This window comes from Agelaius tricolor, unplaced genomic scaffold (assembly GCF_023055355.1).
Source record: "Agelaius tricolor isolate 1412-34295 unplaced genomic scaffold, bAgeTri1.0.p SCAF_69, whole genome shotgun sequence".
NCBI lineage: Eukaryota > Metazoa > Chordata > Aves > Passeriformes > Icteridae > Agelaius > Agelaius tricolor.
Window position 1 is genome coordinate 1 of NW_027269329.1, and position 12109 is coordinate 12109.

The 12109-nt window shown below is 51.2% G+C and overlaps 1 protein-coding gene and 1 long non-coding RNA gene across 9 annotated transcripts in view; one reads left to right on the top strand and one right to left on the bottom strand.

Moving 5' to 3' along the window:
- Positions 1–353: 353 nt before the first annotated feature.
- Positions 354–12109, bottom strand: part of DCAF8 (DDB1 and CUL4 associated factor 8) — a 32697-nt gene continuing 20941 nt past the window's right edge. For 6 of the 8 annotated variants that reach the window (XM_071417474.1, XM_071417473.1, XM_071417469.1 and 3 more), the window contains exons 11-15: positions 11482–11589; positions 9205–9335; positions 5049–5168; positions 3249–3365; positions 354–1691 (exon numbers count right to left, since the gene is read on the bottom strand). In XM_071417474.1, the coding sequence (XP_071273575.1) occupies positions 1581–1691; positions 3249–3365; positions 5049–5168; positions 9205–9335; positions 11482–11589 (587 nt within the window). In that variant the 3' untranslated portion in view covers positions 354–1580. Of the gene's footprint in view, positions 1692–3248; positions 3366–5048; positions 5169–6537; positions 6607–7125; positions 7297–9204; positions 9336–11481; positions 11590–12109 lie in introns of those variants that run through there. The other 2 variants (XM_071417472.1, XM_071417470.1) reach the window with 2 other exon arrangements.
- LOC139585063 (uncharacterized) lies at positions 9499–11488 on the top strand. The gene is made up of 3 exons (XR_011676921.1): positions 9499–9813; positions 9980–10115; positions 10884–11488. It is a non-coding gene; the product is annotated as an uncharacterized lncRNA (long non-coding RNA).

The window sequence follows — 12109 nt, forward strand, 5'->3', positions numbered from 1 at the left end:
CTTCTCTCTCTCCTTATTTATTGTCCCCAAATCTCTGTGAAAAACGCTGGATTTGGTTCAAATTTGACGTTTTTGACCCCTCCCTTCAATAAATGGGACCCAGGGGTGTCCCCAAAACCCCCCTGGGGGGGTCTCTGGGTGTGTCCCCCCCCCTCTCCCCAAATTCCCTCCCCAAATTCCCTCCCCAAATTCCCTCCCCTTTTCCCCAGACCGTGCTGACTGTGTATTGATAAAGATGGAAAAAAGCTGCTCTGTGCGAGGGTTTTTGGGGGAAAATCCGGGCAAAAAGGGCAAAAATCAACTTGGGAATGGTTCAGGGAGGGGTGGGAGAGAAATTTTGGGGAGTCTGGGGCTCGTTGAGTCGGTTTTTATTGCATTTATATATAATATATATCCCAACTTTTACAGCTCTGCCAGGGAGAACTCCCAGGCCCATTTGGTTTTTAATACAATATAAAATTAGGCCTCTAAACAGGGGAATTTTTGGGGGGGGTTTTATTTCCCCCCACCCCAAAAAAAAAAACAAAAAAAAAAACCACCCCTGAACCCCTCCCCCGACAAAAGAAATGGGAAATTTAAGGGGATTTTTGGGGGGTTTTGGGGTTTTTGGGGGGTTAAAAGGGGCCAAACCAAGTGCAAATCACGGCTATGTACAGAGGGAGGGAGAACCCCCCTGGGGAAAATGGGGAAAAATGGGGGGAAATGGGGAAAAAAATGAGGTGAAAAGTGGGGGGGGTTGGGAGGGAAATGGGGGGAAAAAAAAAGGGGGGGAATGGTGGGAAAAGAGGGAAAAGTGTGGGGGAAAAAGGGGAAAATAAGAGGGAAAAAAAGGGGGAAAATGGGGGGAAAAAAGGAAAAAATGGGGGGGAAAAAGGAAAAAATGGGGGGAAAAAAAGGAAAAAATGGGGGGAAAAAAGGAAAAAATGGGGGGAAAAAAAGGAAAAAATGGGGGGGAAGGGAGGGAGGAAAGAAAAAAGGAGAAAAAAGAAAAAAGGGGGAATGGAGGGAAAAAAGGGAGAATAAAGGGGGAAAAGTGGGAAAAATGAGGAAAAAGGGGGGAAAATTAGGAGAAAAGGGGGAAATGAGGAAAAAAGGGGGGAAAATGAGGAAAACGGGGGGAAAATGAGGAAAAAAAGGGGAAAATGAGGAAAAAGAGGGGAAAATGAGGAAAAAGAGGGGAAAATGAGGAAAAAGGGGGGAAAATGAGGAAAAAAGGGGGGAAAATGAGGAAAGAAAGGGGAAAATGAGGAAAAAAGGGGAAAAATGAGGAAAAAGGGGTGGGACCCCCCCCTCCCCAAAAAGGGGGTGCTTGAAGAGCTTAAAGGGTGGGGAAGGGGTCCCAAAAAAACTGGGGGGAGGGGGGGGGCAGTAAAAAATCCCCCCCTGGAGCCCCCAAATTGAGGGGGGACCCCAAAAAAGGGGAAAAAAGGGGACCCCAAAAAAGGGGAAAACTGGGAACTGGGGGGGGCTGAACAAGGTCAATACAAAGCTCCAAGTGTTAGTGGGGTGGGGCCCCCCCGGGTTGGGGTTTTTGGGGGTTTTTTTGGGGTTTTTTGGGGGTTTTTTGGGGTTTTTGGGGCTCACGAGGGCATGCACTGCACCCGGTCCGGCCCCTCCTCCTCATCGTCCGAGGTGTCCGAGGAGCTCCCGGAATCGTCCGAGGGGGAATCGGCCCCGGGGTCCCGGCGGCGCTGGGGGAGAAAATGGGAATGAACGGGGGCAGGAGTGGGGAAAAATGGGGAAAAATGGGGGCAGGAATGGGGAATGAACGGGGGCAGGAGTGGGGGGAAAATGGGGAATGAATGGGGGAAAATGGGGAATGAATGGGGGCAGGAATGGGGGAAATGGGGTCAGGAATGGGGGCAGGAATGGGGAATGAATGGGGGCAGGAATGGGGGCAGGAATGGGGAAAATGGGGAATGAATGGGGGCAGGAATGGGGGAAATGGGGAAAAATGGGGAATGAACGGGGGCAGGAGTGGGGGAAATGGGGTCAGGAATGGGGTCAGGAATGGGGAAAATGGGGAAATGGGGAAATGGGGGCAGGAATGGGGTCAGGAATGGGGGCAGGAATGGGAGAAACGGGGAATGAACGGGGGCAGGAGTGGGGGAAAAATGGGGAAAAATGGGGAATGAACGGGGGCAGGAGTGGGGGAAATGGGGTCAGGAATGGGGTCAGGAATGGGGAATGAACGGGGGCAGGAATGGGGAATGAATGGGGGCAGGAGTGGGGAAATGGGGTCAGGAATGGGGTCAGGAATGGGGAATGAACGGGGGCAGGAATGGGGAAAAACGGGGAATGAACAGGGGCAGGAGTGGGGGAAATGGGGGCAGGAATGGGGGCAGGAATGGGGAAAATGGGAGCGGAAATGGGGGAATGGGGCAGGAATGGGGAAAATGGGGAAATGAATGGGGGCAGGAATGGGGTCAGAAATGGGGAATGAATGGGGAAATGGGGGCAGGAATGGGGAAATGGGGCAGAAATGGGGGAATGGGGTCAGAAATGGGGAAAATAGGGTTAGAAATGGGGGAAAAGGGTCAGGAACGAGGTCAGAAATGGGAAAATGAGGATAGAAATGGGGTCAGAAATGGGAGAAGGGTCAGAAGCAGGGAAATGGGTCAGAAACAGGGTCAGGAATGGGATCAGAAATGGGGGAATTGGGGAAAATGGGAAAAGCAGGAAGTGGAATAAGAGGTGGGAAAAGTGGGGAAAAAAGGAGGGAAAAGAGGGGAAAAGGAGGGAAAAGTGGGAAAAAGGAGGGGAAAGAGGGGAAAAAGGAGGGAAAAGAGGGGGAAAGGAGGGAAAAGAGGGGGAAAGGAGGGGAAAGAAGGGGAAAAGGAGGGAAAAGAAGGGGAAAAGGAGGGAAAAGTGGGAAAAAAGGAGGGAAAAGTGGAATAAAGGAGGGGAAAGAGGGGGAAAGGAGGGAAAAGAGGGGAAAAGGAGCGAAAAGAGGGAAAAAGGAGGGAAAAAGAAGGGGAAAAGGAGGGAAAAGAGGGGAAAAGGAGGGAAAAGAGGGAAAAGGAGGGAAAAGAGGGGAAAAAGAGGGAAAAGTGGGAAAAAGGAGGGAAAAGGAGGGAAAAGAGGGGGAAAAGGAGGGAAAAGAGGGAAAAAGGAGGGAAAAGAGGGAAAAAGGAGGGAAAAGAGGGAAAAAGGAGGGAAAAGTGGGAAAAAAGAGGGAAAAAGAAGGGAAAAAGGAGGGAGAAGCTGGAGCAGGGGCAGGAGCAGCAGAGCAGCTGCCCGGTGGGTACCCGGTGGTGGCGGCGCTGGCGCAGGTGGTGCATGAGGAACCAGAGCATGTGGCTGTCAAACATGTCCGTGTGGTGCAGGCTGTCCTCGTCCCGCTCCACCTTGTTCTTCTTGATCACCTGCGGGGGAAAGGGTTAAATTCCAGGGAGAAACGGGGGCAGATTCCATGGGGAAACAGGGGCAGATTCCATGGAAAAGCTGGGTTGTATTCTGGAAAACCTGGGTTACATTCCATGGAGAAACGGGGGCAGATTCCATGGAGAAACAGGGGCAGATTCCATGGAAAAATGGGGGCAGATTCCATGGAAATCCCGGGGCAGATTCCATGGAAAAACAGGGGCAGATTCCATGGAAAACCTGGGTTAGATTCCGTGGAGAAACGGGGGCAGATTCCATGGAAAAACAGGGGCAGATTCCATGGAAAAACAGGGGCAGATTCCATGGAAAAACGGGGGCAGATTCCATGGAAAAACAGGGGCAGATTCCATGGAAAAACGGGGGCAGATTCCATGGGGAAACGGGGGCAGATTCCATGGAGAAACGGGGGCAGATTCCATGGAGAAACGGGGGCAGATTCCATGGGGAAACGGGGGCAGATTCCATGGAGAAACGGGGGCAGATTCCATGGAAAACCTGGGTCGTATTCCATGGAAAACCTGGGTCGTATTCCATGGAAAACCTGGGTTGTATTCCATGAAAATCCCGGGTCAGATTCCAGGAAAACCCGGGTCATAATCTATGGAAATCCTGGGTCAGATTCCATGAAAAACCCAGGGCACATTCCATGGGAAACCTGGGTCAGATTCCATGGGAATCCCAGGTCAGACCACATGGGAATCCCAGGAATGTCCCAGGAATGTCCCAGGAATGTCCCAGGAATGTCCCAGGAGTATCCCAGGAATATCCCGGGAATACCCCATGAATACCCCAGGAATGTCCCAGGAACACCCCAGTAACACCCCAGGAATGTCCCAGGAATACCCCAGGAACACTCCAGGAATACCCCAGGAATACCCCAGGAACACTCCAGGAATACCCCAGGCCAGCCCCAGGAATACCCCGGGAATACCCCAGGAACATCCCAGGAATATCCCAGGAATAACCCAGGAACACCCCAGGAACGTCCCAGGAATGCCCCAGGAATACCCCAGGAATGTCCCAGGAATGTCCCAGGAATGTCCCAGGAATGTCCCAGGAATACCCCGGGAATAGCCCGGGAATGTCCCAGGAATGTCCTAGGAATACCCAGGAATGTCCCAGGAATATCCCGGGAATACCCCAGGAATATAAAAAAAATGTCCCAGGAATACCCTGGGAATAACCCAGGAACATCCCAAGAATACCCCGGGAATGTCCCAGGATTACCCCAGTAACACCCCAGGAACACCCCAGGAATACCCCGGGAATACCCAGGAACACCCCGGGCCAGCCCCAGGCCAGCCCCAGGCCAGCCCCAGGAATACCCTGGGAATACCCCAGGAGTACCCCAGGAATATACAATTAATGTCCCAGGAATACCCCAGTAACACCCCAGGAATACCCCAGGAATGTCCCAGGAATACCCCGGGAATACCCCAGTAGTACCCCAGGAATGTCCCAGTAACACCCCAGGACAGTCCCAGGAATGTCCCAGGAATACCCCAGGGATACCCCAGTAACATCCCAGGAACACACCAGGAACATCCCAGGAGTACCCCAGGAACACCCCAGGAGTACCCCAGTAACACCCCGGGAATACCCCGGGAATACCCCAGTAACACCCCAGTAACACCCCATGAGTACCCCAGGCCAGCCCCGCTCACCTCCTTGAGGCCGCGCAGCTCCGTGGGCGCCTCGGCCGTGGGGGCCCAGATCTTCACGTCGTGGTCCAGGCCACTGGTGGCCAGCACGGGCAGGTGGGGATGGGGCTCCAGGCAGTTCACCTGGGGAGAAAAACAGGGATTTTGGGAAAAATGGGAAAAATTGGAACTTTGGGAATGGGAACGAGGGCCCAGGCAGTTCAACTGGGGAGAAAATGGGGAAAAATGGGAAAAATGGGGTCAGGAATGGGGTTGGGAATGGGGAAGGTGAGGGTGAGGCTCCAGGCAGTTCAACTGGGGAGAAAAACAGGGATTTTGGGAAAAATGGGGACTTTGGGAATGGGAACGAGGCTCCAGGCAGTTCACCTGGGGAGAAAAACGGGAAAAATGGGAAAGATGGGAAAAATGGGGAGTTTGGGAATGGGAACGAGGGTCCAGGCAGTTCACCTGGGGAGAAAATGGGGAAAAATGGGAAAAATTGGGTCAGGAATGGGATTGGGAATGGGGAAGGTGGGGATGGGGCTCCAGGCAGTTCAACTGGGGAGAAAAACAGGGATTTTGGGAAAAATGGGAAAAATTGGAACTTTGGGAATGGGGGTGAGGGCCCAGGGAGTTCAACTGGGGAGAAAAACGGGAAAAATGGGAAAAATGGGGAGTTTGGGAATGGGGGTGAGGGTCCAGGGAGTTCACCTGGGGAGAAAAACGGGAAAAATGGGAAAAATTGGGTCAGGAACGGGATTGGGAATGGGGAAGGTGGGGATGGGGCTCCAGGCAGTTCACCTGGGGAGAAAATGGGGAAAAATTGGAATAATTGGGATTTTGGGAAAAATGGGGATTTTGGGAATGGGAACGAGGGCCCAGGAAGTTCACCTGGGGAGAAACATGGGGAAAATGGGAAAAATGGGGATTTTGGGATTGGGAATGGGATTGGGAATGGGGAAGGTGAGGGTGGGGCTCCAGGGAGTTCAGCTGTGGAGAAAATGGGGAAAAATGGGAAAAATGGGGATTTTGGAAAAATGGGCATTTTGGGAATGGGAACGAGGGTCCAGGCAGTTCACCTGGGGAGAAAAATGGGAAGAAATGGGAAAAATGGGGATTTGGGGATCAGCAATGGGATTGGGAATGGGAATGAGGGAGCTGCTTCTCCAGGGAGTTCAACTTGGAAAAAATGGGAATTTTGGGAAAAATGGGGATTTTGGGAATGGGAACGAGGGCCCAGGCAGTTCAACTGGGGAGAAAATGGGGAAAAATGGGAAAAATTGGGTCAGGAATGGGGTTGGGAATGGGGAAGGTGAGGGTGAGGCTCCAGGCAGTTCAACTGGGGAGAAAAACGGGGATTTTGGGAAAAATGGGGACTTTGGGAATGGGAACGAGGCTCCAGGCAGTTCACCTGGGGAGAAAAACGGGAAAAATGGGAAAGATGGGAAAAATGGGGAGTTTGGGAATGGGGGTGGGGGTCCAGGCAGTTCACCTGGGGAGAAAAACGGGAAAAATGGGAAAAATTGGGTCAGGAATGGGGTTGGGAATGGGGAAGGTGGGGATGGGGCTCCAGGCAGTTCACCTGGGGAGAAAATGGGGAAAAATTGGAATAATTGGGATTTTGGGAAAAATGGGGATTTTGGGAATGGGAACGAGGGCCCAGGAAGTTCACCTGGGGAGAAACATGGGGAAAATGGGAAAAATGGGGATTTTGGGATTGGGAATGGGATTGGGAATGGGGAAGGTGAGGGTGGGGCTCCAGGGAGTTCAGCTGTGGAGAAAATGGGGAAAAATGGGAAAAATGGGGATTTTGGAAAAATGGGCATTTTGGGAATGGGAACGAGGGTCCAGGCAGTTCAACTGGGGAGAAAAATGGGAAGAAATGGGAAAAATGGGGATTTGGGGATCAGCAATGGGATTGGGAATGGGAATGAGGGAGCTGCTTCTCCAGGGAGTTCAACTGGGAAAAAATGGGAATTTTGGGAAAAATGGGGATTTTGGGATTGGGGGTGAGGGTCCAGGCAGTTCACCTGGGGAGAAAATGGGGGAAAATTGGAAAAATGGGGTCAGGAATGGGATTGGGAATGGGGAAGGTGAGGGTGAAGCTCCAGGGAGTTCACCTGGGGAGAAAATCGGAAAAATGGGAAAAACGGGAAAAATTGGGATTTTGGGAATGGGAACGAGGGCCCAGGAAGTTCACCTGGGGAGAAAAACGGGAAAAATGGGAAAAATGGGGATTTTGGGAATGGGGGTGAGGGTCCAGGCAGTTCACCTGGGGAGAAAAACGGGAAAAATGGGAAAAATGGGAAAAATGGGGAGTTTGGGAATGGGGGTGAGGGCCCAGGCAGTTCACCTGGGGAAAAAAAAAAGGGGAAAAAGGGGGTGAGAAAATGGGAAAAAAGGGGGGAAAAAAGGGGGGAGAAAGGGGGAAAAGAGGGGGAAAAGGGGGAAAAAGGGGGTGAGAAAATGGGAAAAGAAAGGGGGAAAAGAGGGGAAAGGAGAGGAGGAAAGGGGGGGAAAAAAGGGAGAAAAAAGGGGGGAAAAGAGAGGAGGAAAAGGGGGGAAAAAAGAGAGGAAAAAAAGGGGGGGAAAGGGGGTGAGAAAATGGGAAAAAAGGGGGAAAAAGAGGGAAAAAGAGGGAAAAAGAGGGAAAAAGAGGGAAAAAGAGGGAAAAAGAGGGAAAAAGGGAAGGGGCCCTTCCTGCTCCTCCCAAAGCAGCAGAGGAAATTCGGGATGGGGCCGTTCCCAGCACAGGCCCTTCCCTTTCCTGCAGGAAACACCTGGAAAAATCCCCCAGGATCCCGGGGAATCGGCCAAATCCGGGATCCTGCCCACCCTGGGGAATGGGAACGGGGCCATCCCGCTGCTTTTGGGGTCAGAAGAGAGGGGGAAAAGGGGAAAAAGGGGGAAAAAGGGGGTGAGAAAATGGGAAAAAAGAGGGGAAAAAAGGGGGGGAAATGGGGTGAGAAAATGGGAAAAAAGAGGGAAAAAGAGGGAAAAAGAGGGGGGGAAAAGGAGGGAAAAAAGGGGAAAAAGAGAGAGGGAAAAGGGGGGGAAGGGAGAAAAAAGGGGGAAAAAAGAGGGAAAAAAGAGGGAAAAGAGGGGAAAAGAGAGGGAAAAAGGGGGAAAAAAGGGAGAAAAAAGGGGGAAAAGGGGAAAAAGGGGAAAAAAGGGGAAAAAGGGGGAAAAGGGGGAAAAAGGGGGAAAAAGGGGGAAAAAGGGGGAAAAAAGGGGGAAAAGGAGAAAAAGAGGGAAAAAGAGGGGGAAAAGAGGGGGGAAAGGGGGGGGGGAAAGGGAGAAAAAAGGGGGGAAAAAGGAGAGGAAAAAAGGGGGGGAAGGGGGTGAGAAAATGGGAAAAAAAGGGGGAAAAAAGGGGGAAAAAGGGGGAAAAAGGGGGGAAAAAAAGGGGGAAAAGAGGGGGAAAAGAGGGGGAAAAGGGGGAATTGGGGAATTTTGGGGCCTCACCACTCCGCCCTTGTCGCCCTCCATGAACTGCACGATCTGGCAGGAGGATTTTTCCCAGAGGAAAATGGGAAAAAAGGGGAAAAAAAAGGGGGAAAAAGAGGGAAAAAGAGGGAAAAAAGGGGGAAAAAGAGGGAAAAAGAGGAAAAAGGGGGAAAGGGGGAATTGGGGAATTTGGGGGCCTCACCACTCCGCCCTTGTCGCCCTCCATGAACTGCACGATCTGGCAGGAGGATTTTTCCCAGAGGAAAATGGGGAAAAAAGGGGAAAAAAAAAGGGGGAAAAAGAGGGAAAAAGAGGGAAAAAAGGGGGAAAAAGAGGGAAAAAAGGGGGAAAAGAGGGGGAAAAGGGGGAATTGGGGAATTTTGGGGCCTCACCACTCCGCCCTTGTCGCCCTCCATGAACTGCACGATCTGGCAGGAGGATTTTTCCCAGAGGAAAATGGGAAAAAAGGGGAAAAAAAAGGGGGAAAAAGAGGGAAAAAGAGGGAAAAAAGGGGGAAAAAGAGGGAAAAAGAGGAAAAAGGGGGAAAGGGGGAATTGGGGAATTTGGGGGCCTCACCACTCCGCCCTTGTCGCCCTCCATGAACTGCACGATCTGGCAGGAGGATTTTTCCCAGAGGAAAATGGGGAAAAAAGGGGGAAAAAAAGGGGGAAAAAGAGGGAAAAAGAGGGAAAAAAGGGGGAAAAAGGGGGAAAGGGGGAATTGGGGGCCTCACCACTCCGCCCTTGTCGCCCTCCATGAACTGCACGATCTGGCAGGAGGATTTTTCCCAGAGGAAAATGTGGCCGCAGTCGCTGCCGCTCACCACGAACTCGCTCTTGGGGCCGTAGAAATTCACCCCTTTCACTGGGGAAAAATGGGGAAAAAAAGGGGGAAATGGGGAAAAATGGAAAAATGGGAGGTTTGGGGGCGTCTCCAGGGGAGTTCCCGGCTGGGAAATCAAGGGAAGGCAGCACCAAAGGGTTTATAGGGATCTCCAAAGGGGTTTTGGGGGGTTTAGGGGGATTTTGGGGGGTTTTAGGGTTGATTTTGGGGTGTTTTAGGGCTGATTTAGGGTTGATTTTGGGGTTAATTTTGAGGTACTTTGGGGAAGGATTTAGGGCTGATTTAGGGGTATTTTAGGGCTGATTTTGGGGTGATTTTGGGGTTGATTTTGAGGTAATTTGGGGAAGGATTTAGAGTTGATTTGGGGGTGATTTAGGGTTGATTTGGGGATGTTTTAGGGCTGATTTAGGGTTGATTTTGAGGTAATTTGGGGAAGGATTTAGAGTTGATTTGGGGGTGATTTAGGGCTGATTTAGAGTTGATTTTGAGGTGTTTTAGGGTTGATTTTGGGGTATTTTAGGGCTGGTTTAGGGCTGATTTTGGGGTGTTTTAGGGCTGATTTAGGGTTGATTTTGGGGGTGATTTTGAGGTAATTTGGGGAAGGATTTATGGTTGATTTGGGGTACTTTAGGGCTGATTGAGGGCTGATTTTGGGGTGGGTTTAGGGTTGATTTTTCAGGCTGTTTCTGGACTGTTTCAGGGTTGGTTTTGGGGTAATTTTGGGCTTTTTCTGGAATGTTTTCAGGATGTTTCTGGGCTGTTCCTGGGCTGGTTTTGGGGTAACTTGGAGCTGGTTTTGGGGTGGTTTTGGGGCTGTTCCTGGGCTGGTTTTAGGGCTGGTTTTGGGGTGATTTGGGATGGATTTGGGGGTGTTTTCCCACCCGTGGCATTGTTGTGGTGGCCCCTTGTACTGCCAGCTTTACTGCACTGCTTTAGGGCTGGTTTTGGGATATTTTTGGGGCTGTTCCTGGGCTGTTTTAGGGCTGGTTTTGGAGCTGGTTTTGGGGTGGTTTTAGGCCATTTTTGGGGTGATTTGGGGGTAATTTGGGGTTACCAGTGGCATTGTTGTGGTGGCCCTTGTAGCGCCGGCTGTACTGTGATGGTTTAGGGCTGGTTTTGGGATATTTTTGGGGTGATTTGGGGCTGTTCCTAGGCTGTTTTTAGGGCTGTTCCTGGGCTGGTTTTAGGGCTGGTTTTAGGATGGATTTGGGATGGATTTAGGGCATTACCCGTGGCGTTGTTGCGGTGGCCCTTGTAGCGCCGGCTGTACTGCGATGGTTTAGGGCTGGTTTAGGGCTGGTTTTGGGATGGATTTAGGGCTGGTTTTAGGATGGATTTGGGGGTGTTTTGGGATTGATTTGGGGGATTTTTGGGGTGATTTGGAGCTGGTTTTGGGGTTACCCGTGGCATTGTTGCGGTGGCCCTTGTAGCGCCGGCTGTACTGCGCTGCTTTAGGGCTGGTTTTGGGTCTGTTTTAGGGCTGTTTTAGGGCTGTTTTTGGGGTGATTTGGGGCTGTTCCTGGGCTGTTTTTGGGGTGATTTGGGGCTGTTTTAGGGCTGGTTTTGGAGCTGTTTTTGGGGTGATTTGGGATGGATTTGGGATGGATTTGGGGTTACCCGTGGCGTTGTTGCGGTGGCCCTTGTAGCGCCGGCTGTACTGCGATGGTTTAGGGCTGGTTTTGGGCTGGTTTTGGGGCTGTTTTAGGGCTGGTTTTGGGATATTTTTGGGGCTGTTCCTAGGCTGTTTTAGGGCTGGTTCTGGAGCTGGTTTTGGGCTGGTTTTGGGCTGGTTTTAGGCCATTTTTCGGTGATTTGGAGCTGGTTTTGGGGTTACCCGTGGCGTTGTTGCGGTGGCCCTTGTAGCGCCGGCTGTACTGTGCTGCTTTAGGGCTGCTTTAGGGCTGGTTTTGGGATATTTTTGGGGTGATTTGGGGCTGTTCCTGGGCTGGTTTTAGGGCTGTTTTTGGGGTTATTTGGGGGTGATTTGGGGTTACCCGTGGCGTTGTTGCGGTGGCCCTTGTAGCGCCGGCTGTACTGCGATGGTTTAGGGCTGGTTTTGGGCTGGTTTTGGGCTGGTTTAGGGCTGGTTTTGGGGCTGGTTTTGGGGTGGTTTTAGGCCATTTTTGGGGTGATTTGGGATGGATTTGGGGGTGATTTGGGGTGTTACCCGTGGCGTTGTTGCGGTGGCCCTTGTAGCGCCGGCTGTACTGCGCGCCGTCACTGTGCGAGGAGTCGAACAGGTAAATGTCCTCATCATTGTATGAGGCCAGCAGCTCTGGAATGGGGGAAAACGGGGGGAAATTGGGAAAAACGATGTGCAAAAATGGGAATAAACATGAGGGGAAATTGGGAAAAACAATGTGCAAAAATGGGAATAAACATGAGGGGAAATTGGGAAAAATACAGGGGGGGAATGGGAATAAACATGAGGGGAAATTGGGAAAAACGATGTGCAAAAATGGGAATAAACATGAGGGGAAATTGGGAAAAATACAGGGGGGGAATGGGAATAAACATGAGGGGAAATTGGGATAAAACACAGGAAAATGGGAATAAACGGGGGGAAATTGGGAAAAACAATGTGCAAAAATGGGAATAAACAGAGAGGGGAAATGGGAATAAACATGGGGAAATTGGGATAAAAACAGGGGGGGAATGGGAATAAACATGAGGGGAAATTGGGATAAAAACGGGGAGAATGGGAATAAACATGAGGGGAAATTGGGATAAAAACAGGGGGAGAATGGGAATAAACATGAAGAAATTGGGATAAAATACAGAGGGGAAATGGGAAT